Source organism: Hoplias malabaricus, chromosome 18 (assembly GCF_029633855.1).
Source record: "Hoplias malabaricus isolate fHopMal1 chromosome 18, fHopMal1.hap1, whole genome shotgun sequence".
NCBI classification, from domain to species: Eukaryota; Metazoa; Chordata; class Actinopteri; order Characiformes; family Erythrinidae; genus Hoplias; species Hoplias malabaricus.
The window spans coordinates 15417905-15443486 of record NC_089817.1 but is presented as its reverse complement, the minus strand read 5'-3'; the positions used below and the strand labels follow the sequence as shown (position 1 = coordinate 15443486).

Sequence of the window (25582 nt, the reverse complement as noted above, 5' to 3'; positions counted from 1 at the left end):
GAGTTTGAGCCAGAAGTACGCCATTAGTGCCAGACTGGCTCATTATCGGTTGTAATAGTTTATTTCACACACACACACACACACCCACACCCCTCCCTTCCCTCAGAAAATGGTACAATAAGGTTCATGGTGAAATAACTGCTTTATTAAATAACTTTTACACTCAGGAAAAAAGGTACATTATTGGTCACTAAAGGTACAAGTGTTTAAAAGTCCAGTTTTGTTCCTTAAAGGTACATTGCGTTCTCTTCTCCGGAGGGAGACATACATGTTTGTAGTATTTCATTATAGAAATGTCATATAACAAAAAACATAATAAAAGTCCTGGAGGTGAAACAGGGTGTATGAAATCAACACATTTTAAAATCTACAATTATAATATAATCATGTTCCCTAATTAAATGTACAAATATGTACAATTGAGGGGACCACCATAATGACAACATATCTGACAATGTAATATTAGTAAGTGTGCTTGTCATACAACCTTGAAACAGTGTAAACATACAGCAATTGCAATGAATACAAATAGTACATAAAATCAATAAATAGAAAATACATTTGTAACTGGCATTGAAATTGGAAATTGGCAGTGTAATGATTTCCTAAATCCAATTAACCTTCAAAGACTGTTTTTCAAAAAAAAAACCAATTGGTTTTACACTTTTCTTTAAAAATATACTATGCTAAGGCCATATAACAAATCGCTTAAAGTTCTCCAGTAGGTTTGGAAAAGAAAAATAAATAAATAAAAAAAGGCAGAAAGGTACTTTAAAACAGTTTGAGTTTCCTCAAATGTGTGGAAGTACACATTTGACACTTATTCATGGCACACATCAGTTTGATCAACAGTTTGCAAGCCTCTGCTATGTTGTCACGCTTTGTCAATACCTCATTGCCCTCAACAATGATGGAAATATCAGCCGTATCCTCATCTCTGTCAGCCTGGAAAACAGGGATCTTCAGGACGTGCAGTGTAGTGAAAGGACGCTCAAGTGTAGTCACCTCAGTTGTACTCCTTGTTGAATTCCAGCTCTATAATTAAACATATAGAGATTATGTACATGTTCTGTTCTCTTCAATATATTCTCTATAAAAATATTTAATGAAAAACTGTGAACTGCTTATGCATGCAGATTCATTAAATACAGAACTTCAAATGTAAATGATTATCAGGATACAGTACAAACGATTATGCTACAACCGATACTAAAGATCTCATCTAAACTTGAATTAACCTCCTATCTGCTTTTCTCCCTGCCCACCTGCATTTTTCACTGCCCCACTAGTTTTCTTACTGCAGTCCATCTTTACGTAATTACAAAAAGAAAATGAATTAGTTCATGTTCATAGTTATTTTTGAAAAATTCAACTTCACAGCTCCAAAAATAAACTACTTCACATGCTTTTGTTTATTTTTTTCCCTCTCAGTAAATAGGCTTCTATCATTTTCAATATGACCTCCTTCAACCCATTAATCACTGCTACTCCCTACCAAAGGGTTAGTGTATGAGGAATTATATATTTAAAACATTACATTACACAAAAAACCAGCACTGAGATTGAGAATGTATTTTAACCCACTTAGCTAGTACCTTAATGTGTTTAAGCAGTTATATTTCCTATTTTATTTCTTATACTGAGGTATGTGGTTCTGTGTGACACAAAAACCCACAAAAATGCTCACATCGTCTTGTAAAATACGCCATCAAACTACATAATTACTCAAATTAAAATAACTCATGTATGAGCGATTGTCATGTCATTTAAATATTTTCTGTCACAGAAAAAAAAGAGCTAGCTAGACTTAAACAGGTTATCGCTAGCTACAGATTGTCATTTGAAAAAAAAAACGGTTCAATATTATGTATGTAACGTATAGCAGTTTATAGAATAACGTACGTAACATTAACGATGTTAACTACATTTGGGTGATACCAAAATACATATTTATCCGAAAATATAAGGTTAAATTGAAATCCTTACTCGATGAAGCTGCTCCCTGAGGCCGGTGAGAGCTGCTCGCGCGCCGCGGTCACAGAAAAGAGCGCGAATCTTCCTCGTCTTCTTCTTCTGTGTTTTTACAGCGGTTCGCTTCTGCCACCTTCCGTTTTCTCATTCAGAGTTCATTCATTTTAAAGCTGCCGTCTTCAAAAACTTAACAATTTCCTCCCTTCAGCACCGCACTGTCTCCTTATTAACCCTATTTATCATAATCATTTCTGTCGTTCGTGTCCCAGTCTTTACATCAGTATTCTAAAATAGTACAATACAGAGCTTACCTACAACTATGGCATTTAACAAGTTAAAATAATCATCATCATCATCATCATTTTCTTCTCCGCTTCTCCATTTCAGGGTCGCGGTTAGTTAAAATAATGATTCTATTTATTTAACATTTATTACATCGTTTTCCAGACAGTTACCAGTATTTTCTTTTATTTTTAAATGTGGGCCACATACGATTAATACGCAGTGTTTAATAAAATGCTCTGATCAGTGTAGTGTGCTAACTGCAATGGTAATCGCCTCGCCAGCCGACAGTGCCAACGTGCAGCCGGAACTGGGCCACATGCAGGGTGCCGCATTCACGCCGAGACGGCAGCCAGCCGACAGTGCCGAGCCTGAGCCAGAATCGGCCCAGATCTACCTTGCTAGCTGGGTCAGGTACATTAAACGGATTTCATTTGTAATGACACTTTTTAAGCACCAGAGGGCTGACGAACACTTCAGGTTGTCTCAGCGGACAACCTCCAAACCACTAGAGGGTGTACGGGAATCAAACGTCAAGGGTAACACCACACTTGACTACAAGCAGGAGCACGGAAAAATACTCTCCTCAATCCGCGGTAGTTATGGAGTGATTTTCCTGTAATCACTGACTTTAACCACGAGAGGGAGTTAGGCTTCCTCTGTTTTGGGGGCGTTTTGAATTTCCCTCCTTAATTTTAGCTCCGCCCCTTGAAAGGGGTCGTTCGTTTCCTGAATTTGCATTCAGTCCGCAGGGAGCAGCTGAAGAGCGCAGATCGCTCTAATGAAACAGCACAGTTTCAGCGAACACACAGGCTGCATTTTTCACAGCGTTCGGCTCACGTTTTCTTAGTGACTGTGTTCTCACTAACCTCCATTCACCTAGCACGCGACCCAGTCTTAAAACGAGCGGAGGAGTTCGGTTCAATTAGTCCTTCAAGCCGGATTCCGCGGCTAGAGTTGAACCGTAGCAATAAACCACCGCGGAATACGCGCAATGCAAATGTGCTGAGACCTATCTAGTTTATGCATGCAAAATGGCGCAGAGCCGCGCACTTTAAAAAGCAACCAAGCTTATTTTCGACGGTATATACCACAGAACAGATTTTCAACAGCAACACACACACACGAAATTGCCCACATCAAGGTTTGAACATCAACCGTTATTCAGCAACATAAACAGCGGAAAGGATATGTATATATATATATATTTTTTTTTTCAAGTTGAGATTATTTTTCAGTGTATAGAGTCCGTTCATAATAGTCTTTCTCCTGCTTTATTGATCTCTAGGGGAATTCAAGGTCTCAGTAGCTTACAGACATCACATACAACAAGCACTAACAGCAATGGACTAATATATATATATATATATATATATAAATTAACAGTGTGCTTAAGAATGATCAAACATAGCCTGGCAAGAATCTGTGATACAGTGAGCAGCTGAGGATGATCTCTCGAGTGCAGTATATAGTTTAAAAGTTGAAAAAGTGTGGATAGTGCAAAGGGTATGGAATGTGCAATATCAGTATGAGGTTTGGAATTAGAAATAAATATAGTCAATTAAATAGTGCAAGGCAAGGCAGTTCAGTGCAATGATCCTGTATTAAGTATAAAACTACTATTGTAGCTGTCAGGTTAAAGTATACATGGGGTAGATGAGTTGGTTGACTTGTCCAGTGGTTGACTTGTCTATTGTCCAGTTAGGTACACATGTACAAATATGGAAGAGGTGAGTGGGCAGACAGACTATGCAGAGAAGTCAATCTCTCCTCTCCCCTTGAGTGAAGCATTGAACAGCTCAATAGCCCTGGAGACAAATGACTTCCTCAGTCTGTCAGTTGAGCCTGGCAGTGAGCGAAGTCTCCAGCTGATCAAGCTCTTCTGCTTAGTTATGATACTGTGGAGTGGATGGCACTCATTGTCCAAGATGCTGATCAGTTTGTTCAGGGTCCTCTTGTCTGATATGGAAATGATGCACTTCAGTACAGCCCCTACTACAGAGCCAGCTTTCTTAAACAGACTGTCTAGTCACCCATCATCCCTCTTCTTTATGCTTCCTTCCCAGCATACCACAGCATAGAGGAGGACACTGGCAACAACAGTCTGGTAAAACATCCTGAGGAGCTTACTGCAGACATTGAAGGACCCCAACCTCCTCAGGAAGTACAGTCTGCTCTGCCCTTTCTTGTAGAGTGCTTCAGTATTGGCTGACCAGTCCAGTTTATTGTCTAGGTGTAAGCCCAGATACTTATAGGTATCCACTACCTCCACATCGACCCCGTCAATGGTGACTGGTAGCAGGACAGACTTTGACCATCTCTACCACCATCTCCTTGGTCTTTGAAGTGTTCAGTTGGAGGTGGTTCAGTTTGCACTATTGCACAAAGACCTCCACCAGGCTCCTGTACTCCTCCTCCTGCTCATTCCTGATGCACCCCACAATCGCAGTATCATCAGAGAACTTCTGCATGTGGCACAACTCAGTGTTGTAGCAGAAGTCAGATGTGTACAGGGTGAACAGGACTGGTGAGAGCACAGTTCCCTGTGGAGCTCCTGTGCTGCAGATCACAGTGTCGGAGAGACAGTTCTTCAGTCTCACGTACTGTGGCCAGATAATCTGTAATCCAGGTTACCAGGTGAGTGTCCACACCCATCTGTTGGAGCTTGTCTCCCAGTCTGAGAGGTTGGATGGTGTTGAAAGCGCTTGAGAAATCAAAGAACATGATTCTCACAGCACTGTTCCCCTTGTCCAGGTGAGAATGTGTCCTGTGTAGGAGATAAGTGATGGCATCATCCACGCCCACTTTCTCCCTCCTGGTATGCGAACTGTAGAGGGTCCAGTATGCAAAAGACCAGTCTCTCCATTGTCTTCATCACTTCATCACGGGGGAGGTGATTATCTCGGGGGGGTAGTTGGATGGCTGGAGACTGATGGCTGTTGACTGCAGCCGTTTACGCCATGTGGGGGAGGGGTGTGATAGCCTGTGATGGGAGTCGCCCAGAGTGTGATGGAGGAGGTGTTGGTTGGTCAGGCAAGCACACAAGAGCAGTGTCTGAGTCAGCAAGGGGTGGCTGGCATACTACCGGAGCTGGATCAGGATCAGGGCAGTCAAACCTGCAGTAGAACTGGTTCCGCTGATTTGCATCCGCTGATGTCCAGATCACCCTCCACAGAACTGCTGCTCTTCTTGAGGCCAGTGATGGTCTTCATACCATCCCAAACCTCCCTCATGTTGTTCTCCTGCAGCTTCTGTTCCACCTTCCTTCTGTAGTCCTTCTTAGCCTCTTTCAGCTTAACTTTGAGTTCCCCTTGTACGTGCTTCAGCTTTGCCATGTCTCTCTCTCTAAACGCCATTTTCTTCCTATTGAGAAGGGCCTTGACATTGCTGGTTATCCAAGGCTTGTTGTTGGGAAAGCAGCGTACAGTTCTCGTGGGAACAACAATGTCCATACAAAAGTTGTTCAGGTAGTCAGAAATGCAATGTGTGACCTCCTCTAGGTCCTCACCATTCTGTAACACGAAGCCTCACCTGCTTCAGGTGTCCATTTCCTAAAGGTGCGTGTGGTGGCTGGTAGCCTCTGTACTTTGGGTTTGTACACGGGCTGTAGATGAATGAGGTTGTGGTCTGACTTCCCCAGCGGGGGGAGGGCCGTGGCACTGTATGCATCCCTCAAGTTTGCATACATGAGGTCTATTGTTCTGTTTTTTCTAGTAGGGCAGTTGACAAACTGGTAGAAATTCGTGAGAGTGGAGTCCAATGTTATGTGATTGAAGTCGTCCGAGATCGCAAAAAAGGCATCAGTGTGTTGAGTTTGCAGCCTTGCGATTGTTGAGTAGATGACATCACACGCTCTGTCCAGAAGAGCACGCGGCGGAACATAAACACACACCACAATGGCATGCGAGAATTCTCTCGGCATGTAGTACAGTCGGAGACTGACTGCCAATAACTCCACATCCTTACAGCTCTCTCCTTCACTGTAACATGTCTGTTATTGCACCATCTGTTGTTAATGTACATCACCAGTCCACCTCCCTTCTTCTTACCAGAAAGTTTACAGTCTCTGTCCAAGCGAGCTACACTGAAGCCGGGCAGCTCAAAGTTAGCAGTGGGGATCTGGCTAGTTAGCCATATCTCCGTAATGCATAGCAAGCTACACTCTCTGTATAACTTCTGGTTTCTTACCAAGGCAGCCAGTTTGTCAGACTTGTTAGCCAGAGAGTTCACGTTTCCCATCACCACCAAAGGAACTGCGGGCTTGTATGTCCACTTCTTCTCCCGCCGCCTTGTCTTCACTTTTATCCCCGCACGGCACCCCTCTAAAGCACCATAGCTCCTCCGGAATGTTGACGTTAACTCTGCTATCATTCTTCTGTAGTGCGATAAGCTGATTCCTTGTGTACACAAGTTTGCTGTCGCTGGGTCGTTGCGATCGGTCCATATCAATAGGATAGAATAAAACACTCCTTAAGGTGTGCAACTAAAAAGGTGCAAGATAAAAAATTAAACAAAGACTTAGAGAAAAACACAAGAGACGGAGACGGAGCTACCTCGAGATGCTGCCACTGTTGTCGGCGCCATCTTGAATGATTTGTCATAACATATAGTATAACATATGTCATAACATATAATATAGCATAGTATAATCATCAAAAACATAGAAATCATCAGAAACATAGCATAATCATCAAAATCTCAATGGAATCAACGCAGGTGAGACCATTCCGAATTTAATAATTGGCTTGGATATATGACTTGTGAATAATATGTGTTGCTAAATGAGATTTAATTAGTATGTAAATTTATCAAGAGACTTAATTAGGCATCAGCTTCTGAAAATAACGAATTTATGCTTGCTTACTCTTGACGCTGTTATAATCAAGCCGAAGGGTCCAGCAGATTTAATCTCCGTTCTCCGGTTGTTGGTTTGTCACTGCTGAAGGTAGGCTTGCTAGGGAGGTCCCTCCAGGATGAGTCTGCCACTTTCTGCGTCCTTAGATGGTGTGACGTCAGTCGGGGGATACCCTTCACAGAGTACTGCTGGCCTGGCTGGATCGTCCCCGTAGTGAGGAGGAACGTCGCAAGGAAGCGCGCTGTGTCCTCCAATCCTCAGAAGCGACGCCCTCAGAAGTCAGAGTATAACGCTAACATATCAGCTATCAACTAATCTCAGAGGTGGTATCTTATTCTGGCCAAAATAAGTTTCACCTGCTTTGATCAGTCATCAAATTAAACTTTGATTGGGCTACAAAACAGCTAATCGACCTTTTCACTGTTTTAACTTCTGTATTGCAATACTAACTGACACAAGGCGTCCCATGTTAGTTCGCATGAAGATCGGTCTTTTAAGAGTCTTCTTGAGAGTCGGTTCCATCAGCTTCAGAAAGGGAAGAGCGTAGAAGCGTAGAAAATTCAGAGCACAGTGTGTAGAAGAAAAAAAGCTGAGAATTAGAATAGAATAAGACAGAACTGAGCTAACTCCATTTTCATAGGTGGAGCGGTCACGCCCACTTGAGAGGTCGCTGTTCTATATTGGTTCCTGGGTTTGGGGAGTACACATGACGTCTCAAGTTCCCAGAGAAAATAGAACATCCTAGAATTAATATTTTGTATATACTTGAATATAACATAATGAGTATACTGATGCAATTACATCAACTATTTTAGTTACTAGAGATCAATTAACATTCTTTTAAATTGATAGGAATCTTTCTTTGTGATTAAAACATTAATTCACTTCACTCGATTAGTTAGTAGACAGTCACCTGACAATAACAGAGGATAACATTAATAACACATTGCATAATACATGCTTAGATTCAGCAGAAACATATGTGTTTGAGATGATTCTCTTTTGAGAGAGAGAAAAATGATTAGGGTGGTATATGATTTCGCAAATCTGAACTTGGGGGCACTGTTGATCCATGCTTTTTCTCTGGTTTGAACTCGGGTTGAGAGGTCACCATTAGGCCGTCCTGGGGCCATCTGCCGATTTTGCGATAAGATAAGCGTTTGACAGTCCGATGCTGGAGGGTAATAAAAGCTGGAATTTCTGGGGTTCTCTCTCTTCTCGGGTGAGTTCTGTAATCCCGTCTTAAAGGTTCTGATTGATCTTTTAGGCTTAATGGAGTCATAAAATTGGGAAACCTCTTAGTGTCGGGTCTGGATCTTCTTCTGAGCCTGTCAGGGTCCTGAAGAACGGGGTTTTATAGTCATTAAACATTCCACGCCAGGGGTGTGTGTTGCTGCTAGCACACACACATTCTGTGGAACGTGAGGTCTTGATGAAAGAAAGTCAAAGTTTGAATCCTAGCGTTTTTTCATTTCTTGATCTGGATCCATGCTCCACTACACAAAAGATAACAAAACAGAAAGACTTGAACAGAAAGGCAACACAAAGAGAGCTAACAGAGACAGACAAAGGGAGCTAAGCAGGCTAGACTTAAATACAAAGAGCTAGACAGACTAAACCTAAACACGGAGAGCTAAAGCAAACGGGAGAGACAGACTAGAGACCTAAACAACATTATATGGGAAACGAAACGAAGAAAACGTCTGAGACAGACAGACTGGGCAGCAACATATCTTGGGAAACAACAACTGGAAACAAATAATAGCAAAGACAGACAGACTAGACCAAGCAACTACACATGGAAAACGAATGATCGACAAACAGGAAGCAAGACAAGGGAACTTAAATACATTACATAGACGAGACACCTGAAACAGATAACGAGGGGGACGGATTACAAACTACATTGACGAGGACACTGAGGAGGAGGAGGAACAAACGCGGGACATGGGCAGAGACATGGACAATAACAAACAAAGCCATGTGCTAAGCCTTTTAATTCCCAATTCAATATGGAAGAGAAACAAAATTGTAGAAAAACTTTAGTCTCCAATTTACTTTCTCCACTCTTCTGTTAAAATGAATGTAATTCTATAGGTTGAGGTCATTATGGTTTTTTCATTGTCCTGTTGTGATTTTTTGTTGTTATTTTACAGTCACATGTGCCGCCTGCAATTCACTTGCTTGTTACACTGAACCTTATTATTACATTCACGTAAATATTGAGGTATTGCACACTGCTGTTTTGAGTTAAAATACAAGAAAACTTCACTAATCTTTCAGGAACATCATTAATTGAGATATTAACACAGTGTTTCCCCAAATAGCAATGAATGTTTGGCCCAAATGTGGCTAAGTCTGGCTCTCTCAACTCAGCCACAAATCCACTGTAACTGCCTACCTGGACAGTTTATATTTTATTTTATATTTTTGGTTAATACCCCCTTAAAGACATTAAGAACTGAGGCGGAACTATATGTCGGCAAGGGTCTCCGGGGGGACACGTTATATGCACGGATAACACTAGTAGCAGAATGTTTGTCTTACGTAATTTTCAAGGTTAAAATAAGTGTTTAAAGTGTTTTCACATGTTAAGGAACACTCCAAATGAAGCCATATACGCCCTTTGTTATTTAATGCAGCCAGTGAGGTTTTGGTTGTGTTTGCATGTTATTTGTGTATAAGTGAAGTTGAAATATTGCATTGCTGCTAATGTTGCTAGTATGCATTTAGCTATAAGTTCATGTGTAAAGCTAAGGATTGAATTCATGTGGTTTTAATGAAGTTAAAATAGTCAACATTGATAGTAAGAGCTAATTCATAATGAATAAATAGCAGTGAGAGTTTACAAGGCAAGAAACACTTCATTGTACAACAAGTTTAAAATTATGCCATAGTCTAAAATTATGGAGTACTTTATATTGGAGTAATTGTATATTTGTTTGTGCAATTTTATATTACAGTTCTCACGTTTAGGAATAAACCCTAATCAGTGCAATAAGGAGAGCTGTGCTATGGGTTATGGCAAATCTAAAATTAATCTCACTCTTTTTAGTATCACCAGGAAGGAAGATTGATGCTCAAAGAATTCTTTGGGGAGAAGAGAGGAATAAGACACACAGTCAAAGATTCTCTCTTATCTCTCGAGTTTATTGAACAAATCCAAGCCATATATAGGACCCCAGTCACGTACACCATTATTACATCATGTCTCATTCCATCAACCCAAACATTCCCTTATTGGTGCCTCATTATCTCCAACTTTATAGCTGCCAGGAAAAATGGTCAGAGATGTCCTTCTGTTGTTGACTGCCTTCCTTCGAATCTGCTCAGCGCCTTCCTCCCACAGGTCACAGTAACCACACAATGCAATAAGTCCTTTCAAGAACTAAGGCCTACATAATTTAGTAAGAATTAATCAAGATGAATCAACACCATTACTCCCTGAATATATTATGTCATTAGTTATTACCATTAGTTAGTAACCATTACTCATTAGTGTTAATCTGCATTTTCCCATCACACTATCATCATTATATCAGAGGGAGTAACAGTGAGAACTCAGAAAACAGTACCAGAAAGCTACAGAAAAGAGTACCAAAGAGCAGTTTTTTACAGTATCCAAAGGAGATGTCTGAGAGTGATAGAGTATGCAGATGTGAATACGGTTATAATGGTCATAAAGCCACAACCAAGCGAACCAGATGAGTTGCAGCCTTACGGAAACATGCATTCACTAGTGACTGAGGGTCCAAGAGGTTATGACTTCATTCCTCTACAAGAGCCACAAAGAAATCAAAAAGTCCGCAAGATAACAGAGAAAGGTCAAGAACTGCACGATACGCAAGCAAGAAGAATTGAACGTCGTTTCAGTGTGTGCTATAAGAAGCGGAAGGAAGTCACAAAGAAAGCCAACCAAATGCAAAGTGGACAATGCTCAGTCGAAATTAATTATTATTAATGAATTATGCTCATGACCCGCCATAGGTTCTTGGCTCTGAAATTGAATCTGAACTAGAAGGAATAATTGCGTACAAGAAAAGTGCACACACAAATAACCAAGGATAGGTTTTATCACACAACTGGTTTATTAATAATAATATCAAATAATGAATATTGATTATACATTCATATAATGAAATGGATTACAGCGATACATGAGGGAACAGGGAGATTAATATATGAGGAAATTTCTCTATGATAATAATTACCCTGAATTCTAGAAAGGCTATTGTTTGTCCAAGCAAGCATTCAGCACCAACCTCCTGAGCTATGAAAGAAATGAAACCATGTGACCTTACGTATCCCAAGAGATGGACTGGGAGCATGTGCCTGATGCGCGGTGCTTTCCGGCGCAGCTTGCAGCGGGCCTTGTAGGTTTCAACCGCTGACGTTCCTTTTCTCCCCTTTTCAGACATGGCGACCCCTCCGTCGGAGCTGGTGGCGTTCTGAAGTTCTCTGTGGGGATTCTCCGTCATCGCTGATCTGCCGCCTTGTGCTACTGGAAGAAGCTTTTAAACTTTGGCATTATACTTTGTGTTTTTGTTCTTGCAATACAAAAATGAACAAACAAGTCTCATTTGAGATCATTCACAAATGGCCAGTGGATTGCTGAGAAATAAGCAATGAAAAACAACAGAAGAATCAATAACCTACGATTATTTCTTGGAGTAGAACAGCCACATGTAACTGCTGCTGCGAAAGCGGCTTAAGAATTTTACAATCTATACAAAAGTTAACAAATTGCAGTTATAAATGTCCATACAGTTATTAACTTTTAAAAAGTAAGTTATGAGAATTAAAAAAAAAAACAAACAAACAAAAAAGACAAGAATGAAGTGATTGTTTTGAGTAGGAATCTTTGATATCTTTGAAAGCAGTGGTACAGCTGGTATGTATGTCTTTGAGGAGAGTCCATTCTGGAACAGAACTCCAACCTGGTTCAATACGCTGCCCAATCCCCAGTACCGTTTCCACACCCTAGGTTGCCAGGTATGAAACAGAATAGTTGAAAAACACGACATGCCTCAGCCAAGGAAGCAAGCGAGTGAACAGTGATGAAGTTAGATTTTACTAGATTTTACCAAAAAGCCTCTGCAACCTTTGAAGAAGCTCGGAACCAGAGACAGAGTAAAATGAGAGTAAATATTAATGAAAAAATTAATATATATAATTATAAAAACAAATTAAGCACAATAAAAAAGTTGACTGAGGTCCAGTGCTGAAGGCTGTTTGGTAGGGCTTTGATATCTGAAAGTGCCTTGTTGGCTATTTGAGTGGAATTAAAGTTTTACTTACCAATGATGGCACATATCAGAAAGCTGCCACTTAAAACACTGTATTGTAGAGTTTTTTTGAGGATTTCAGCTTTATTTTTCAGAGCACATTTATATCAGAGTTGTGCTTGGCTGTCAGGTGGTGTTCCACGTTGATCCGGAAACACATGACCCCTAAGCTCTTGATAATGAGGAAGTAACTGGGGAAACAGAAACAGAAAATGTCCATGACATTCCTGGAAACTGAATATATATATTTCATGCTTTCTTGTATTGCATTTTCATTTACTCTAGTTTATTTTGCTGGATTTCATGTGTGAGGTAAAATAAACATTTTATAAATAAATGTTTTCATGGAGTGCACTATACACTTATTATATGGAATCTAGGTGAAATGTCAGAAAATCACTTAATGAACTCTGCCATCATTAATTTTCATGATTTATCTAACTTACATGTATTAAAACATCACCAGAGTCAGGTATTTAGATACTGAATAGGTATGATCATTAAACTACTGAAATGAAGTACCAGCCAAAGTATTCAAAAAGCTTTTTAAAATGGAAAATCTGTACTGGAAAATCTGGAAAATCATAATGAAACCCCTGGTTCCAACGCTGATCCCCAAATACAAAATGACTTAACGTTCATGTACAGCACAAAATAGTTGTAGCACACTTGACTGTTTCATTAATATATGTACACCACTCTGTAATACATGGAACCATTTACAGTGAAAGAATAAAACGTTTGTACTTTTGAACTTTGAAGAAAAAAGCCAGAAACTGTTTAAATAAATGGTGTAATGATAAACTGCATTTCAACATAGACTCAAGAATCAGAGGAAAAAAACAAACAAAGGAAGCTAGCCTCTTCCCTGATATCCCAAACCTGAACACTTTTAGAGGAATTCTTAAGAAATCTGAGAGTTCTGACTGGCCAAGAACCAATCAGAAGGACGTGATATGCTGCAAAGTTTTACATGTCCATATCAGCATGTGATTTTTACTGTGAATATTTATTACATGATTCCACAAAGAGGTTTGTATCTTACATTGATTGTAATAAATATGAATATTTTCAATCCTGCAGATCCTATGACTTTAATTCCTAATATCCAGTATTATTGTATCAGATTTCTTATTTTAATGATCTGTATTATGCATTCATTTTATTTAAATGGCTACAATGAAAAATGTATATATGTTTTAAAAAATCTTAATTTGTTTTAAAATGTCCTGTCTCAGGACTGCGGAGCATAAACAATCCAGCATGGGGCTAAAAAAGCAAACAGTCTATAATCCACATTAACACTTAAGATGTCTCTATTGGGCACTGTCTGACCCTGCTCAAAACAATGGCGGCACACAACCGATAACACAAGAGCTCAGTGATTCTCTGTTTTTAAAATTGACGTTCCTGCCGGATCCTAACGCCCCATTCGGTCACGCTCCAGCTTGATCCTTAAATCCCCCAGGACACACCAAGTTTTGGGGCAGTAGCTTGGCCAATCAGAGGGCTCCTAATGTGTGGCCAATCAGGAGGCATTCTGTATATTCATGAATGCTAAGGAGCCCGTCATCTCTACTTGCAGTATGATGTCATAATTGTTGCTATAACAAGAGGTGTAACTCTGTAGAGAGGGTATTTCAAACTGATCCTGATAACAATCAGCAGCAGCACAAACAGGTAATGTAACAGGTGATTCATAAAAATAACTGATCTTTCCTGTTATTTAAATTGTTGCTATTTGGTGTATACTCATTGATCAGTGAGTGACATACGTTAATGTCTGAGAATAAAACCAAAGGTCTAAATAAATAGGCCTAAACATGATGTTAATCGAGAAAAAACGACAAAAAGTTTTCGCTGCCATTTTGAAAGTATTCTGTCATGAAGGCTATTCTTTATGTTAGTCACCTTTTTCTTTCTTTTTTCCCCTTCCCTTCATTGGTGAATTTGTACAAATGTGCCCCAATAAGTCCTAACATGAAAAATAAATAAATAAATAGAAACAAGGCAACATTTTAAATACAATAATATGCATTTTCTAAACAATCAAGGCGTGCAAGGCTCTCAAATCAAGGGTTTAAATATGCCTTAAATGACACAAGTGTCATTGATGTGAAGCCCTGAAAAGCACCCCCTTGTGGGGCAGTTTTGATCAGTTCTGCCTCTGTGGCATCCCTCAGATTCAACTCTGTAGCTATAGGAATGGATTCATCTTATGCAGATGGCCAGGGACAAGACAAAGCAAGGGGAACCAGACAGAAGTCTAGGCATTGTTCAAGTTCAAGTGTTTTTGTATTGTCGTTGCAACCATATTAAGTGGTGTACAGTACACAGTGAAATGAAACAACGTTCCTCCAGGTCCAAGGTGCTACATAGAACAACCAAGTACACAATCCAACATGTGCAGTGGCATGTGCAATGACACAAGGCGATTTCCAATATGTACGTGAGACATTAGCAATAAATATGGAAGGGGGACTGTGCAGTTAGCAGTACGGTATTGTAAGGTGCAAATTTGTACATTTTGGAGGAGCAGTCAGGTGCAATTATGTCCGTATTTGTATGAAGGCAAACATTGTGTTTAGCAGCAGTTTTTCAATTTTTGTTATAAACGTAAACATTGTACCTTTAAAGTTTAGCAGCAACATGTTAATGTTATCCCGCTGGATAGCTTTAGCAGTAGATGTCTATACAGTTTGAAAAACGTGAGATTTTATGTGGGTGTGTCTGCGTGCCTGTGTGTGTATGTGTTCGTGCGTTCGTGTGTGTGTGTGTGTGTGTGTGTGTGTGTGTGTGTGTGTGTGTGTGTTAAGCCGGTCCAGTCACTGATTTGTGCATTTGTTGTGGGCGGTAGTCATTGAGGCAGGACACAAGAGGACTTCTCAGACATGGGTATGATGATGGTTGTCTTGAGACACGTTGGGATGGTGGCACAGCTCAGGGATATGTTGAAAATGTCATTGAAGACCTCCTGCTCTCCTCTATAACTCAAAGTTTAAGCACAACACTCCACTCAGCTCTAAAAGTGATACAAACCTGCTAGACTACTCCAAAGCATAATATGAACTACCACTGTCTTCATCACACCAAAATATATACTTAAATAACTGCATAAGCCATTTCTACAGCACCACAATGAAGTAATATGACCAGATAGCACCTTAAACACACTTTCAAAACAATGCCAGCATACAACCAATCTCGCAAGAGCTCAGAGATTCTTATTGTTTTTAAAATTGACGTTCCCACCGGGTCCTAATGCCCCATTCGGTCACCCTCTAGCTTGATCCTTAAATCCCCCAGGACACACCAACATTCTGGGCAGTAGCTTGGCCAATCAGAGGGCTCCTTATGTGTGGCCAATCAGGAGGCATTCTGTATATTCACGAATGCTAAGGAGCCCGTCATCTCTACTTGCAGTATGATGTCATAATCGTTGCTGTAACAAGAGATGTAACTCTGTAGAGAGGGTATTTCAAAATCTATCCTGATAACAATCAGCAGCAGCACAAACAGGTAATGTAACAGGTGATTCATAAAAATAACTGAGCTTTCCTATTATTTAAATTGTTGCTATTTGGTGTATACTCATTGACCAGTGAGTGACAAACATTAATGTCTGAGAATAAAAATAGCAAAGGTCTAAATAAATAGGCTCATACAATCAGCTTAAGATGACGTTAATAGAGAAAAACTGAGAAAAGGCTTTTGCTGCCATTTTAAAAGTATTCTGTCATGAAGGTTATTCTTTATGTTAGTCAACTTTTTCCCCCTTCCTTATATTGGTGAATTTGTACAAATTTGCAAGGCTCCAAAATCAAGGGTTTACACATGCCTTAAATACAAGTTTTTATATGCATTAAATACTGCCACAAAATTGCAGTTGATGTGAGGCCCCGAGAAGAACCCCATTGTGGGGCAGTTTTGTTCAGTTCTGCCTCTGTGGCATCCCTCAGTTTCAACTCTATAGCTATAGAAATAGATTCACATTATGCCGATGGCCAGGGACAAGACAAGTAAGGGGAACCAGACAGAAGTGTAAGTATTGAACCGGACAACGATTTGGAAATGGGACAAGACAGGAATCTGAAATGTGACAAGACATTACACCAGAAACTGGCTGAGTATGTGACAACACAGGAGATTGGACTTTAGGCTAGATGAAGTTATAAACATAAGACTGCACATGTAACTGGAAACAGGACAAGTCAGGAGACTGGGCAGACACAAGGATGGATTCGTGACAGCTAAAGAGACAGAAAGAGAGGGACTGAAATTTAGAAAATGACTGGGACAGGAACAGGGACCAGAATAGGGACAGAAATGCTAGGGGGCACCGAGGCCTGACTGACAAGAATCATAGGGATAGAGTCAGGGAGAAGCAGGACTGGGGGAAAAGTGGATGGGACCAAATGTGTGAATGCATGAGAGTCTTATGCTTAAGCTTTGCTTTTTCCCCCTTTTGCCTCACAAAATTATACAGTGACGGATATTCTACGATACCCAAACCGGGAATGGACAGCAGAATCAAAAACAGTACTGCAAACACCTTACTTGGTAAGATGTCCAAGAAAAAGGCTAAGAAACTGTCTTGGCTAAATGTCCTTATTTCCATGTGGGTGACAGGGCATTAGTAGGTGGTACTGCAGGTTGTTTCAAGGGAATTTGCTAGTTAGTTTCAATAGTGTTCTGGGTAGTTCTGGGGTATTACTATGCAGCTGCTATGATTTACTGGTTTCAGATCAGTGTACAATGTTTGCAGTAAAATAGGAGGGTTTTATGGGAAGTCTTTTTCCTATTTATAAGCATCATGTGATTATTGACCATGATAAAATAAATCTGGTTTCTTAACAAATGTGTCAAATACCAATGGGCAGGTAATATACTGAAAAATCCAGAAGCTCAACATCAATCCACTCAATATGAATTGATTAGGTTTAACCAAAAAAGTAATAATAATAATAATAATAATTTTTAAAAATTATCTGCCAAAACACCAAGAAGCATGCATCTGTGATTATTAAAAAGGTCTATTTATGGTGATATGAAAAGGTCCTGTGGAGAAGTCCTCACTTCAGATGGTCTCTTTCACAGAAAAAGGTCTTGAATTGGAATGGTGCACAGTCATACCAGTTGGAGCAGGCCTCATTAACACCAACGGCACCTGCTACCTCAACTCAGTGCTCCAATGTTTGACATATACACCTCCCCTCACCAACTACCTGCTCAGTAGAGAGCATTCCAGAACATGTAAGTCCTACATCCTGCTCGATTTCTCAACCAAGGCTCATATTTTCAGTTTGCATCAGCCTTTATCACGTCTTTTCTATCACACAGGTTTTAATTCTGGATTTTGTATGATGTGCATTATGGAACATCACATCATTAGTGTGCTTGAACACTCAGGCCACATCGTAATGCCTGTTGGTGTTGTCAGTCAGCTGAGCAGTAAGTGCCAGTATTGAAATGCGAAAATCACAATAAGGCTAATGTTTTCAGTGAACCTATGTGAACTGCTATACATTGAAATCCACTAACTGGGATGTTTTTATTACCATTACAGTGATTGCACCAAATTTTAAAAAGGGGGACCCACAAGATCCTTTACATTTTTATTTTCATGCATGTAAAGCAATGTGCGACACCCAGCACAATGGATATGTGTAAGTGCTCCTGATACCTGGAACATTTTAATTGTAATGCAAACTGCTGTACTGTACATTGCTCAGTATTTTTTGTATGCAATTATTTATTCCTGATGTTGAATGCTCTCATCAGACTGAAAGGACAGCCAGTTCCGGGCTCTCTGGCTCTACATATATTTGGAGGCAAACTACAGACTTCAGGTGCGTCTGACAGTGTGTTTGTAAAAATAAGTGTTAAGTCCGATATCTCTTTGGTATTATTTTTTAAAGGGCCCATATCATAGGAACCATACAGAGGTCAGCCAGTCAGAACAGAGATAATTTACATATTCTCAAATACAGTTATTTTAATATTAAAGAGCATAGAGATGAAAAATGTCCAAATTGAATTTAGAAAATATTAGAAAAGTAGAGGATATGAGTCTTTTAATTCCCAATTACCAACATGGAAGAGAAACAAAATTGTAGAAAAACTTTAGTCTCCAATTTACTTTCTCCACTCTTCTGTTAAAATGAATGTAATTCTATAGGTTGAGGTCATTATGTTTTTATCATTGTCCTGTTATGATTTTTTGTTGTTGTTATTTTACAGTCACGTGTGCAGCCTGCAGTTCACTTGCTTGTAACACTGAACCTTATTGTTTCATTCCCATCAATATTGAGGTATTACTCACAGCTGTTTTGAGTTAAAATACAAGAAAACTTCGCTAATCTTTCAGAAACATCATTAATTGAGATGTTAACACAGTGTTTCTCCAAATAGCAATGATTGTTTGGCCCAAATGTGGCAAAGTCCACCTTATATAGGCCAGGTATTAGTGTGTTGTGGAAGAAATATTGGCAAAATTGATACTTGGCTCATGTCTGGCTCACACAACACATGCCAGTCTCAGAACTGAGATTGACTTCAGCTCGACTTCTGCATACTCATAGTGTATACTATACCTATCATGTAAACAATAAACTGAAATCTACACCATTTATATTGAACCATTTATATTGATGTATCTAATGCACATTTCAACACATCTCATACTCAAAAAGTAGTAAATTATTACATCTACATTTATTTTTATCTTAAAGAATATTTTAATAGTCTTTTTCCTTGTACTTTTCAGGCTGTGGACAGTTTTACAGAAGCTGTTAGACAGAAGTTTCGTCAGCATGATTTGCACAATTCCTACACATGCTGGAAGTACGTTTTTATCAAGATATATGTCTCCATCTTTAGAATGTTAGTGCCATGTAAAAGCTTTCTGCTATAAATCTTTAACATATTGAACTCTCTCTAATTGTTCTAGTTGTAAAAACCTTTGCAACGCCTCCGAGAAAGTCCAGGTGCAGGACCTCTCAAATGTGCTGGTCTTCCAACTGGTTCGTGCTGATAAATTTAGGAACAAAATTTCAAAGGTACTTCAGAATTTAGGTGTGTTTTGTACTTAAAGCTTATTAATTATTGAAAGGCATTTGTTGTTCAAAAATTGCCCAATTTATTTATTTACTTTTATTTGGGCCAAAATCAGAATTTTTTTTCAGACAAATCCTCCTGGAATTGCCATTAAAATGTAAATGATTCTAAAGAAAAATACTGGTTTAATGTTAAAGTTTGACCTGATTCTAAATTCAATTGAAGGAATTTTTATAGCGTGGCAGTGACGAGGATTTGGTGTGGTCTCCCTGTGTCTGTAGGTTGTCTTCTGCATGCTCTGGTTTCACCTTGCAATCCATAAAATCATTTGTATGTTTATTGGCTGTGTGAAATTGTCCAATGGTGTGAGTGGAGTGTGTGAGTGACTAACATGTGGCCTTGGTTCACTGAGATTGAGTTCCTATATTCAGTGTGTAGCACTGCCGCTAAGAAACACAGAACTTCACTAGTTGTGCCCTTTTCTGTAAACTGTGCTGATCATTGTCATTTTAAATGTTGTCTATTTGGAAAAACTTTAAATGGATGAAGCAATGCTAGTTACAAGTATTTAAGGCTTTCTAGACACTAAATGTGCTTAAATGGTATTGCTATACAAATTGAATATATTTTATTATAATAGCAATTCCTCTTTGCACAGTATGTGACGTATCCAGAGTATTTGGACATGAGACCATACATGACTGAATCCAATGGGAAGCCAGAGGTCTATCGTCTTTATGGAGTAGTGGTTCATGCTGGTGAAAGCTGCTATTCTGGACATGTCTACAGCTATGTCAAGGTCAGTCACCATCCTGCATCCTTTCACAACACAGTACCTGCTCTAAATGTGTTTTAAAATGAACTGAAACACTTACCTTGTGGGCATCTTACCTTTTAGGCCAGTGATGGACACTGGTACAAAATGGACGATGACACTGTGTCTTTGAGGAGCAGAGAGTCAGCACTGGCACAAAAAGCTTATATTCTTTTCTATGTCAGGTAAATATGAACTTTTTCACACATTATTAGAACAATAATGAAAAGACCAATAATAGTGTGTGGTTATTTTGATTCATTTTTGTGCAACAATGGTATAAGAAATTGTCTTGAGCCTCTAATCAAAATTAGCATCATCAACACCCTTGTTGTCATTTGTTGGGCAAAAAGTAATTGTTTCTGCAATTAAACACAGCTGTATTGTTACAGTCTAATTGCATTAATACAAGAAAAAATTAATAATAATAATAAGAAGAATGCAGAATACACAGATGATGAGCTCAAAAATATTTTCCTTCAGCTGTTGCTTACCAGAAACAAGATACTGCTGAAAGAACTACTGAAAGATTATCAAAAATGATAATATAGACCTATATTTGTTCAAAAGTATTTAGTCAGGTTTTATGTCTTGCAATTTTACAAAAACACTAAGCCACTAAAGTCATTCTCCTCAGTGGTTTGATGGAGGTGAGAAAGTTTTAGCCATGCTTATGGCTTATTGTTTTAACTTTTTGGCATCGGCAGATAGGAAAAATGTCAGAAATCAGTATTTGCCCACAGTTCAGATATCATTGCATCCCCACTGATTACAGAAATCATATATGCAAGTAATCTATCCAACACTGATGGAGATTTCTGTATGAATTAAACAGAATAATACTTTAATTAATTGATCTGTAGGTCACCAAAGCAGAGTAACTGTGAAGAACCAGCTCCCCTGAGCCACACTCTGGGACAGTGTACCTCAGACACACTGTCTGGACCTGATTCCAAGTCTGTAGACATCAGAAATGGACAGAGAACTCCATGCAGTGATGGTGACAACACAGCAGCCTCAAACTCAGTATCAGATGACTGTCTGGACATGAGGGAGTCAGGCGTGAATAGTTTTCAACACAGAGAGTACTACCAGCCCAAAAAATACTGGAGAGATAAATACAAACATTCTGAGAGGAACCAGAGAGGGAAGAAAAGCCCCATCAGCTGTGACTCTCCGGGTGAAGGATCAAGTAACCGCAAGAGAAAATATGTCAATGATAACTCTGAGGAGGACGTTCCTGCAAAGAAGAGAAAAGGTATTTATATCAGCCCAAGAGATTTTCACTAATTCAGCTTCAGGTGATTCTTCATGACCTGTCATCACTGATGAACATGGCTTTACTAAGTTACAGTGGATTTTCATATCAATGCTATGAAATTGTATATCCATAGTTATGCTGTAGGTGTTTTGGTTAAACATTTACATATACAACAGCTTTGAAACTGAGTATGCAGCTGAGTACTCAGTTTAGGCTCCTGATAACTATGTATTTTTCTCCTAAAGGAGACAGCAGTTCCTGTGACTTCACTGTGTGACAGAAGCTGGTAGCTGTGGACGCAGCTATGAAATGAAAGGAGGATACATGTGGTCTCAAGCAAGGTAAAACTTAACAAAACAAAACCTGTCAAGTTTTAAGAAACTGTGAATTAGGATTTTGTAAATATGAACAAATTTTGAATTTGATGTTGCGACACACTGAAAAAGTTATGACAGGTGCAAATTTAGGAATTTAGGTCTTTCACTATCAACGATGTCAGAAAAACTGTCACTGTGTTGGTATCCTCAAGGGTACAAATACTGTATAAGGGATATTACATATGTTAATTACGTATTAGTATTCAACACTCATTCTTCATTAAAGGCACACAAATGGCTGCACGGGAAGGCCGCATAAACTGATGTAGTGCACTACACAGGGAGCAGGGCGAAATAGAACGGAGCCGGTGGCATCCATGTTGTTTAGTGGAGCACCCGGGTGCACGCTTTAGATCCGCGCCACTGGCGAAATATAGGCATGGCGACGTTTTTCGTATCTGCTTTGGCAACATCTGATACACAATTGGTTAAAGGTTTCTGCATTAAACATAACAGTGCTAATAGCTGGTTTGTTGACGCTATGATAATAAATATTTCTGTTTTAAATGCTAATGAACACAGCATCCTTAAAGCATTTTAAGGCATATATTACAAATATTGGTAACATCAGCCTGCATTATGTTGGATTAGTTTAAATCATTTCATTAATTGGTCGCTTCCAACGAAAAAAGTTCCACAGTTCAGCCATTCCCAGTTTTTTTTCAGCATTGCTTGCTTGTCCAATCTTTGCACTGGGGATAAACAGGTCCTCACATACATGGAGTTTTATGGGATGTACTTAACATCACAGAAATGTTTATCTCTTCTATGAGACATTCTTTTCACCACATGTAGACTGATATTCCGTTTGCTAGACTGACATTAGCCCCATACCCCCAAAAATAACAGAAACTGACTGAGGGTTATGTTCTGTTTGCTGCAGGTTCTTATTTGCCAGTGTACATCTTACATTGCTGAAGACCAGCTGTTCCAGTGGGCAGAAAAGGTAATCAAATAGTAAGTTCAAAGAGGAGTATAGTGAATAGTCACAATTTTTAGCTTGTTTCCCAGTTCAGTTATACAGATTACTTTGACTGATAGTGAGATTTGATTTTGACCACAAGGTGGAGTGATTCCCATCAAACAGATGTTTTGAAGTAAGATAAAGAACAAAAAATGTGGTGATTTGTGTTTGTGAGGTAGTTCAAGCTGGCTTCTATAAAGAACAAATAAACATAGGACATATTAATATTTAGATTCTTGTGTGCGGCACATCTTAATTTCTTAATTTTAGTGAAGCTTCTTACAGGTTTTACATTTATTAAACCTGTTTAGTTGCACATACCAGTGCCATACATAGCACTATGTACCTACCTGCTCAAAAATGAGTTTGATACTTTGCAATCTATTGCGTGTATATAAGGTTTATTCTCACAGCTAAAAATATATTTATATGTAATATCTCATAATGGAATCCATTTTAAATCACCACTCAACAATGGGCACTGTACTACAGGTGTTGGGCTGCATTCAGAGGAGAGACCAGTGTGACATTGCTATCTGACTCACCTCTGGCTGAGTATAAAACCCCAGAGTACCTGAATGGAAGTAGTGCCCCATTTCTGCGTGCACTGAAGACCAGCACTTACACAGGCAGTCTGCCCTGCCCTCTGCTGGAACAGCCCAACATCATCGCTGGCCTCCCCGCTGCAGGTAAAGCCCACTTCAGCAGCCCTTATCTGGGACTGAATCTAATTACACTCTTGCTCACGCTTTATCATTTGCCCTGTCTTCGTTATAAAGCAGCACTTTCAACAATTACCATCTCTATCTGCTGCATTAATTCTGTTGATCACCCACATTATGACATTATGAAACATTTTTTTAATGCTGGAAAAGAACAAAAAGCTTGTTGACTTAATTGGGTTGTTGCTGAAATCGTTGGATAACTGTTTGAAATACATGAGTGTATAACGCACTTCAGTCAAATCAGCAGTATACTTTCCAAACGATATACTTGAATGACTCAACAGAGGAGTTTGTTAAAAGTTTTATCTTTAATACACAATAAAACACAGTTTCAGGTTTTTTCACATTCCCATAAAGTTTATTATGCACAGGTTTATTCAGGTTTTTGTAAACTGCTCCAATTCTGTATTCAGGAATATACTACTAGTTTTGTCTCTGAAAGCACCTGTGTTTGTTCCTCTGGTTCTCCAGTGCTCAGCCACTGTCAGGTGCATCGCATCCCAGCTGTGCTGTTTCAGTGCTTCACTGATGTCGTCCACCTAGTCTCAGTAACCATGGAAACCTATAAACCAGCCTCTTCATGTCTCAGCACATCAGTGAAGGTGAGGACGTGCCTCTTGTGTAGTTTCCCCATCCCCAAATCTATATTTGATATGTTTAGTTAAGCTATGCTATAATGTAGGGATGTTGAAGTTACACCATACCTCTATACAGTTGCACTGAACTGTTTTTTAAATTGAGCTTTGGTGGGTCTGAAATTGAACAAATTAGATTTTGAGAAATGATAGACATTAGTCATTACTAGCAAAGGTGTCTTTGTAATAAAGAATGTGTATGTAAAAAAAAATGTGTAGTAATAATGTGTAAAGGTATTTAATTACATGTAAACCTGACTGGTACAAATTTTTGTTTAGTTTAAGTTTCTGAAAATTATATGCATAGTGTCTTTTCTCAGACATTATCCCATCACAAATGGAATGTTTAAGTAGCCTAACTGGCAGCTAACACAATCCAAAATACAATTAATTTCCCTGCTCATTTAATTTTATTACAGTCTTTGGATGTTGTACATTCACAATGGTCACCGCACAAGAAAGAGGGGCAGTAATTCAAAGTTTACACATCTAGAAGTAATTCATTATATCCTCTAAAAAATGTTCTTAACTGCTAAGGTTATTGGTTCAGTAGTGCACTAAAAGTGAGAAATCCCCTTTTGATTAAACATTTATTACTACATTCACTTATTATAAGTTCTAAATCAAATCAAATCATTGCAATTATTTTTTTTATAAATGATCGGACACTACAATAATATAATAACTATTTTGTTGAATGCTTGTTATGAGCAAAATGGCTTTTTTCTTTTGTAGATATTTTAGATTTGATATATGCTGAACTATATGTGATGAATTAACAACATCTAGCCTTCAGTTTACCTCATTAGATTAAGCCATTTGCCGTCTCCCCTGTAGTAAATAATTAAACAAAGTGGTTTCAGACATGAGTCAACTCCCGATGTTCATTTAAAAAAGGAAAGTCAAAAAGTAAACTCATTCCTGAATGATACATCACACTAGTAAACACATTCTCAGAATAATTAAGATGATTTTTTTTTTCTTTCTGTTCTACCCTAGCTGGAGGCCTGTCCAAGTGTGGAGATTCTGCAGAAATTAACCAGGATTTATGATGCTCTAAGCAACTTGTACATATAGAATTAGTGTTGGAATCTGTACTTTGTAATATGTTTTTCCCTTGTAATATATATTTTTTACAGCAATTAAACACTGCTGGGTGAAAATTACAAATATGTGCTTCTGTTACTCAGCTTCAATCTTTTAATTTGATAAATATTTCTTTTGGGACAGAAGGTGGCACTCATTCAAAAGACTTGGTCTCAGCTTCAGCGTTAGTCTCTAGAATACTATTTATGCATGTAGTTCATGGGTTTTTGAAAGCAGATTACATTACACTGTGACCCTTGAGAAACTCAGC

General features: G+C 38.9%; 2 protein-coding genes across 3 annotated transcripts; both read left to right on the top strand.

Moving 5' to 3' along the window:
- The first annotated feature begins 17987 nt into the window (after positions 1 to 17987).
- Positions 17988 to 21801, top strand: LOC136675183 (ubiquitin carboxyl-terminal hydrolase 42-like). The gene is made up of 9 exons (XM_066651608.1): positions 17988 to 18059; positions 18175 to 18242; positions 18634 to 18704; positions 19160 to 19236; positions 19343 to 19451; positions 20108 to 20248; positions 20348 to 20448; positions 21127 to 21521; positions 21770 to 21801. Exons 1-9 carry the CDS (start codon positions 18031 to 18033, stop codon positions 21799 to 21801), a joined length of 1023 nt encoding a protein of 340 aa, XP_066507705.1. The 5' UTR covers positions 17988 to 18030.
- Positions 21482 to 25342, top strand: LOC136675307 (proteasome assembly chaperone 1-like). Of its 2 annotated transcripts, XM_066651809.1 has the most exons (6): positions 21482 to 21521; positions 21770 to 21865; positions 22785 to 22847; positions 23358 to 23554; positions 24062 to 24192; positions 25225 to 25342. In XM_066651809.1, exons 2-6 carry the CDS (start codon positions 21834 to 21836, stop codon positions 25300 to 25302), a joined length of 501 nt encoding a protein of 166 aa, XP_066507906.1. In that variant the 5' UTR covers positions 21482 to 21521; positions 21770 to 21833; the 3' UTR covers positions 25303 to 25342. The 2 variants fall into 2 exon arrangements, with proteins under 2 accessions (XP_066507906.1, XP_066507905.1); XM_066651808.1 differs by lacking the exons at positions 21482 to 21521; positions 21770 to 21865 and adding an exon at positions 22210 to 22369.
- The last annotated feature ends 240 nt before the right edge of the window (positions 25343 to 25582 follow it).

Coding starts and splice junctions, on each gene's coding strand:
- LOC136675307 (XM_066651808.1), top strand. CDS start 22,281: ATGGCGACGTTTTTCGTATCTGCTTTGGCAACATCTGATACACAATTG. Junction 22,848..23,357: donor TGTTCCAGTGGGCAGAAAAG/GTAATCAAATAG, acceptor ACTGTACTACAG/GTGTTGGGCTGCATTCAGAG. Junction 24,193..25,224: donor GTCTCAGCACATCAGTGAAG/GTGAGGACGTGC, acceptor GTTCTACCCTAG/CTGGAGGCCTGTCCAAGTGT.
- LOC136675183 (XM_066651608.1), top strand. CDS start 18,031: ATGTGCGACACCCAGCACAATGGATATGT. Junction 18,705..19,159: donor TCATTCCCATCAATATTGAG/GTATTACTCACA, acceptor TGTACTTTTCAG/GCTGTGGACAGTTTTACAGA. Junction 21,522..21,769: donor TCCTGCAAAGAAGAGAAAAG/GTATTTATATCA, acceptor TTTCTCCTAAAG/GAGACAGCAGTTCCTGTGAC.